This window comes from Entelurus aequoreus, linkage group LG21 (genome assembly GCF_033978785.1).
Source record: "Entelurus aequoreus isolate RoL-2023_Sb linkage group LG21, RoL_Eaeq_v1.1, whole genome shotgun sequence".
NCBI lineage: Eukaryota > Metazoa > Chordata > Actinopteri > Syngnathiformes > Syngnathidae > Entelurus > Entelurus aequoreus.
Window position 1 is genome coordinate 29,662,282 of NC_084751.1, and position 7,899 is coordinate 29,670,180.

At 36.2% G+C, this 7,899-nt stretch overlaps 1 protein-coding gene across 1 annotated transcript in view; it reads right to left on the bottom strand.

Annotated features, from left to right (window-relative positions):
• LOC133638955 (protein FAM240B-like) overlaps positions 1-7,256 on the bottom strand; it is a 17,948-nt gene extending 10,692 nt beyond the window's left edge. Inside the window, exons 1-2 of the mRNA XM_062032002.1 lie at positions 7,145-7,256; positions 6,929-7,052 (exon numbers count right to left, since the gene is read on the bottom strand). Of these exons, the coding sequence (XP_061887986.1) occupies positions 6,929-7,052; positions 7,145-7,148 (128 nt within the window). The 5' untranslated portion in view covers positions 7,149-7,256. The remainder of the gene's footprint in view (positions 1-6,928; positions 7,053-7,144) is intronic.
• Between the last annotated feature and the right edge of the window lie 643 nt (positions 7,257-7,899).

Consider the following 7,899-nt stretch of genomic DNA (forward strand, 5'->3'; position numbering starts at 1 on the left):
GACAATGGTTCCACAAATTGACAAAACATCAAACAAACTTCAGGTATTTTCATGTATCTTACACATTTTGTGTAATTATAACAATAATACAACTTTATAAAATACATGATATTTACATGACATAATTGACCCGGTTACATCAGTACTAAGGATACCATTAACAAAAGTGCCTCAAAACACCTCACATCCTAAAATATGTGCTTTTTAAACATCAGATCATTGTCTCCCAAAACGTTATTAGCTAATGACCGTCGTAATTATGACACAGCGCACTGAAACGTTGATTCGGGTGCAGCATAAAAAAGACACAGCGGAAAAGCCAATCGAAGTCAAAATTTTACTGCCCTACTTCTGGGTACGCGGAAGTAAACCAAATCATAGGTAGCGCTAAAAACAGACTCTAAATGCGGAAAGTCGCAGAAATTGGTGCAACGTGATTGAGATGCTGTCATTGAGAAGAAAAGGGGAAATAATTTTTACCATTCACTGGACAAACACTCACCTCCATGGAGCTGCACCAGCCAGGGGCCAGTACTCTAACACGACAGCCCTGCACGGTGGACCCTTCTGGGGCCATTTCTGTGCTTGCTTCCGGGACACACGGCCACTTCAATACAGAGCCCAAATGACTTGTACGTGTCAAATATGATGACTACTTGTCGCCATAAAGCAGTGTGAAAAACACCTGCTCCCACTGCAGCCAGTTTGTGGACACAACTACCAATTAAACATCTTCATTGGTAAGTTGATGATAATTTGACACCTTCTAATACTATAGTTGGACTACTGGATACCTCTCATGATGCACAGCTTACTTTTTTCGGTATTTAATTGTTGCTACTTGAGCAAACAACAGTAATTACCTGCAGGTAGCTTTTCCAAAAGTGCTTTGTTTACATCTTCTTTTCTTAAAGTTTATGGGTTGCAATGCACTGAAGATATGGGTTTGACTATGTTTTCATAATTAATACAGGAACTGCCTGTTTTGTCTGTGTCTATTTAAAAGATAAACACATGACATGATACACAACATTTTTTTTCCACCGTGCAAAGATTCTATCTGCATCGACTCGCACTGAAATGCATCGATCCGTATCACATCGAATCGTAATGTTTTAAAATATATTGTTAGTGAATTGTATAGTAACCCATGTATCGAGATTCATATCGGATTGCTATTTATGGTAGAGATGCACACCCCTAATATATATACATAAAAAATATATATATATAAATAAAAATAATTATATACTGTATAAATATATATATATATATATATATATATATATAATTATTATTTTTTTAATATATATATATATATATATATATATATATATATATATATATATATATATATATATATATATATATATATATATATATATATATATATATATATATACATATATATAATATTGATATCAATATAAAACTTTTTCCCTGTGTCCTTTCACATTACTACTCACAACCTAATTACTGACCTTTTTTGCTCTACTTTATTCAAATGTATGGATTACTTGGGTTGTGTGTGTGTATATATATATATATATATATATATATATATATATATATATATATATATATATATATACTATATATATATATATATATATTAGGGCTGTCAAAGTTCTCTAAATTTCAATAACGGCAGAAATTTTTTTAACGGCCGATCAACGCAAATACATCCTTTTTGACCCCCTGCCGTGCCGTAGCGGGGGGGGGGGGGGAACTTGGCTGGAGTTCACTTGCTACTGATGAGCCACAAGCGAGCAGAAATGGAAAAAAGAAAGTCTAGCTTATGGAAATATCAGGTTTAAATGGCAAATGGCAAGTTTTTCTCCCGACGTGAGAAGAGGCGATGTTTCTGCAGAAAACACCTGCTGCGCGTGTCGTTGTAGAGGTGGGTGGTGCCTTACTTCCGTGTTCAGATTACGGTTAAGGTGCGGTGATAACATAACATTTAGATTGTTACTGTGACTGATTTAGTAAATAGGACGACATAAAAGCTCAACAGAAATGAAGGACGTCCGGCAGAATGTCGAAAGGAGCCTTTTTTTTTTATTGCAAACCGGCGAAACATGTCAAGACATTTTCTCAAAACAATCACTCACTTTTCTGGCTTCAAAATTAAAGCGCTACAACATACATCCGGTTTAACTACGTTTAGGGGTTTCTCCTTAATGTACGGGCTTCAAATTAGCTGCCACACCGAACAAAATAAAGTAATATAATGAATTGTAGCGTCCAGAAGGAAACAAAGTCTGATGCTCTTTTTAGCTTTCAGCGGCAACACTCGTCTCAAGCGGCTGGCGTACCAACGTGAGCCGTCTGCAAGGCAGAAGGTGGCTGGTCTCAGTTGTTCTGGAGTGGTGTGGACTAAAATGACAGCAGCTTGTGGGACCAGTGGGGATGACAGATCCAGGTCAAGTCCAAAACAGCAAGTGCAGGACGTTTTGCACGGTGCTTCTGGTGAAACTGCTGCTTCATACAGCATTGCTTCTCGGCCACTCTGATGCCCACAGTGGGTATTGACACTGGATTATCTCTAGTTGGATGGCGCAGGCAGTCCAGGGTAAGCTGCAGCAAGAAGGCTGGAGAGCTGTCTGTTGTGGCATGCGTTGGCGGAGGTCCAACTTGGAGAAGACTGTAGAGCTGTGGAACTTAGCAGACAGCTCTTCTGACATTGGAAGAGGGTATTTGTCTGGGATGACTGCTCTGTTTCCCTACTGGAGGTTGATATGTAGGCACAGTCCACCATCTTTTTTTTCCCTGTCACCACCAGGTTAGAGCTCTCGGCCAAGGCTTTGACTCGCTTGATGATGCTCTCGTCCAGCTACTTCTGCAGCTCCACCGTGACGTCATCACGCAAGACGAGTGGGTGATTGACAGGGGACAGGCTGATGATTGAAAGCAGTGATGTGAGAGAAGTGAGAAGAGTGATGGCCAGTGGTGCAGTTAGAGCGTGGACACAGTCAGTATGGTGGAGCCTGTATTGTCTGTAATGGAGAATCCCAGAGCGCAAAAGAGGTCAAAACCCAGCAGGTTAGCACCGTGCTGAGACACTTGGAGGCTGAATGCTGGGAGAGCTCTGGAGCCATAGCGCACAGAAAAGGGGGCAGTGCCCACTATGCCAATTTCAGTGTATCCATAGGTGTTCAGCTCCTCTGCTGCTGCTTTTATTGGCTGTCAAGGAAAGAGCCATCTGACTGTTGATTCATTAAGCAGCGACTTGGAGACAGCAGTATCCTGCAGTTGCGGCAGGCTGACACCATCCAGCTCAACAGTACACCATTTGAGCCCATTAAGTGGGTGGTGGTGGACTGTGGCCCTTAGGACGGGTGGGAGCGGAACACTTTAGAGAAGTGGTTCATCTTACCACAGTGCTGGCATCTCCGTCTTGTGGCTGGGCAAGTTGGCGCATGGCTCGAGTGGCAAGAATAGCCACAGTTTCCCCAGAGCCTGCATGCTGTAGCGCCCTGACGTCTCGCGACGTTCACCTCAAGGTCCACATGAGGGGTTCAAGAAGTTGAGCTGTCTGAGCCAGCAGTGCAAAGTGTGCAGAGACGGGGTCGAGCTGGTTAACCACGATGCTAACTGTGCAGCAAACTCAAATTGGAAATCCATTTCTACTGCCTTGGACAATGACAGATCATTTAGGGACATACATAGTTTCTACTGTGGTTCTGGGAGTGTCGTGTGCTCAGCAAGCTGATGAGAACCATTTCCTCTTCCAAACGGCCAAACTTACAGCAGCATTTTCATTTACACATCATGAATCAATTTAAGTGGACCCCGACTTAAACAAGTTCAAAAACTTATTCGGGTGTTACCATTTAGTGGTCAATTGTACGGAATATGTACTTCACTGTGCAACCTACTAATAAAAGTCTCAATCAATCAATCAATACACAAAAAGGAGGGCTTTTTCAAATTGACTGTGTGTCAGTTTTTTAAAAGTGCTCTCCCCCTCTGGTCAACATTTGAAATAACAAGTGTGTGTAACAAATTGAAGTACTCCCCCTCTGGCCAACATATGTAATCACAAGTGTGTGTCCATCCATCCATCCATCCATCCATCCATCAATACATTTTCTACCGCATGTCCTTTTCGGGGTCACGGGGTGTGCTGGAGCCTATCTCAGCTGCATTCGGGCAGTAGGCGGGGTACACCCTGGACAAGTCGCCACCTAAGAAATTGAAATGCACCCCCCCAAGGCCAAAATCAATTAAAAAAAATAAATAAATATTTATATTGAGAGATACTGTAATAACTTGAAGTAAATAATGAAGATTAAAAACAATTACAAACTAAAATTTCAAAAAAAATATTTTTTACTAAAAGCAGTCTTTTTCTCACAATGTGTCGACTTTTTTTTTCATAAAATTGGGAACAATTTCTCATATTCTTTCTGTTTCTGTAATATTGCAATATTTTCTCATAAAATTATTACTTTTTTAAAGTAAAATTATTACTTTTTTAAGTAAAATTATTACTTTTTAATGCAAAATGCTGACATTTGTCATTTAAAATTCTGACTTTTATCACAATATTGCCAATTTTTTGGTTATTCTTGTAAAATAGTGACATTTTTTTGAGTATTATTATGACTTTTCCCGAGTAAAATTCCGATTATTATTATATTGCCAACATTTTTAAGTTTTCTTATAAAATGCTGACTTTTTTCGAGTAAAATTACGACTCTTTTCATTAAATTGTCAACGTTTTAAGCTTTTTTTGTAAAATTGTACCTGTTATTGATTAAAATTCCAATTTTTATCACAATGTTTCACAAATGTTCTGTTTTTCTTGTAAAATTTTGACTTGCGTTGAGTAAAATTACGACTGCCAAAATTCAAAGTTTTTCTTGTGAAATTGTGACCCTTTTCTTGTGAAATTCCAACTCATTTTTCACAACAAGCTTTTTTATATTACTAGAAAGGGTGGTCCTAAAGAGGCAGGCATTATTCGGAGGTCTCAAAAAGGTAACAAATACAAGAATGTGTGTGTGTGTGTGTGTGTGTGTGTGTGTGTGTGTGTGTGTGTGTGTGTGTGTGTGTGTGTGTGTGTGTGTGTGTGTGTGTGTGTGCGTGTGTGTGTGTGTGTGTGTGCGTGTGTGTGTGTGTGTGTGTGTGTGTGTGTGTGTGTGTGTTTGTCTGTGAGCGCGTGCAAAATAACAAATTCAACATAAATAAAACTAGGGCTGTCAAAAATAACAAGTTCATCACAAAAAATATGGCAACAATCATGTATACACGCAGATTAATCAAGCAGTTTATTTTGAGCGTACTCTTTTAGCTTCACTGCGAATGGTTACCTGAAAGACTGTGCAAGTTGCTATACGGTCAGTGATCAGATCAAGTCGTACATCGGTGATAAGATGAGTGAGGACACTCACTGGTGTGCCCGATTGCAAATTTCCCTTCAAAACACACTCTGGTTTGACTGTTGCCAAGTTTTGAGCAAACAAATGACATGCATTCAAGTCAAACATTCTAAAATAAGTTGCTGTGTGACATTTTGTCAATAAAATTGCATTTGTGTCCAAATATTGGGGTCTTTTTATGCAAGCAAGTAAAAGTGAATAATCTAATTTTAAAAAAAAAATCATTTGACAGCACTTAAATTATAACTTAAATTTGTAAATGGGCTTGGGATAAGTTTGCGATAAAAAAAAAAAACGTACCAACGTGTCATTCCTTAATTGACATTTTACATGCGTGTAATTTAGGGATCGTGGGGCCCCAATACGTGCAGCATATGATCTGTCTATAGGGAGGGGCAACCTTGGTAAATACGTACTGTATATATAAATATCAATACTCTGGACAACCCCACTGAAAATGTGAATTTAATTCCGACTTAATTAACCAATACACAATGGAATTATTGTATTAGTCTAAAATAATATGATACACTACATACCCTATTTTACATATTTTTTAAATATACATTAAAAGTAGACTGGATACAGGGAAGGAACGATAATTAGTAATAGCTCTGAAATAGAGAACAAATAGGATTGGATAAGCTCTGCTGCTTCCTACTCCTTTTTGGACATGTTTTAAATATGTGTTGTAATATTACGGAATATTGTTTCCATGTTTGAAATAAACAAACATAAATAATATAAAGATATATTAAACCAAGATTGTTTTCTTTGTTTAAAAATAGAACAAGCACATTCTGAAAATGTACAAATCATAATGTTGTTGGGGTTTTTTCTTTACACTTACATGTTGCGGTTAATAGTATTCTATCTTTATTTGTCGTTATTTATACTTTCTGAATAAATTATATGATAATGTTCATCAGTCAACTCATTGGTGTTAATTTTCAACCTATCAAGATAAAAAAATATCAACATCAAATTGCAGGATGTTATTTATGTAGTTTGCTCATTTTCCTCGAATGGTGCACTAACATCATGTAGTTTATTTTTTTTACATCAACAAAGATACAAAGAATTGCGATTGCGACATCTAGTGGACACATGTAGAACAGCAGGTTCTTTCATTTTAAAAATTTCGGCTCATTTTTATACTTAGCAAACTCATCCCGCGGGCAGGATAAAACCTGTTCTGGCCCGCGGATCGTATGTTTGACACCCCTGTATTAAACAAATGGTTTAATAATAACATATCATATATTTATATTACAGTATATACATATGTTAAATTAAAAAAAAAAGTTCTCAAATACAAATCTATAATATATATACATGTAGGACTTTGTATCAGAATTACGTCTGAGTATGATACACTTAATTCGAGCCACAAAATTGTTGATACATGTTTTACTTATTTTCAAGTTATATGTTTAATTTGATGGCGGATGTGTGCCAAGTGAGTGTGCAGTGAAAGTGTGATGTTTGGATGGATGTTTTCAGCTGATGAGATACAAATCAAGAATGCATAATACATGCATAACCTTGTCAGAGCGCTGGTCTTCTTGCGGCTCTCCTCCTCGTCCATCTGCTGGCTGTGTTGGACGATCTTCTGCTCCCAGAAGGTCTTCAGCTTATGTTTGTCATGGATCCTTGCTGTGTTCATCACTTTTCATCAGCAGGCAAACATCACATTAAAAACATGTCTTTGAATCTTCCTCATCTCATGTTAGTTTCAGCAGTTCAATGCAGTTACTTACTCATGTTGCTACTTTTTCTTCTTTTCTCACACTCACTCTTATGTCACCGTTCACTGATTCCTCATCAATCCTTCTCTTCTGCTGTCTTTTTCACGTCCATTGTCATCTTTTTCCTCAGACAGTATCCCCCTCTGCTTGTGTTTATCTGCTCTTTTAACTCCTCCCCTCCTCTTCACCTTTCACTTTCTCTCCCTTGTTGTGGTCCACCAGCAGAGTTCTACTTATTGTTGGCTCATCATATATATATATATATATATATATATATATATATATATATATATATATATATATATATATATATATATATATATATATATATATATATATATATACAGTGTATATATATATATATACAGTGTATATATATATATATATATATATATATATATATATATATATATATATATATATATACAGTGTATATATGTATATATATATATATATATATATATATATATATATATATATATATATATATATATATATATATATATATATATATATATATATATATTCTACATTTTTGTTTTTGTTTGTTTGTTTGTTTGTTTTGTCAAAAAAAGTAACATTGATCCCAGACTTCAAAAAATTATATATATATAGATTTATTTTTTTTTGGTTTGTTTGTTTGTTTGTTTGTTGTTGTTTTTTTCTTAAATTGTATTATATTTATTTATTTATTTATTTTTTGTTAAAACAAAAAGCAACATGTCTTGTTTGAATTTCTAATAAATACAATTGAAAAGATGATTGAA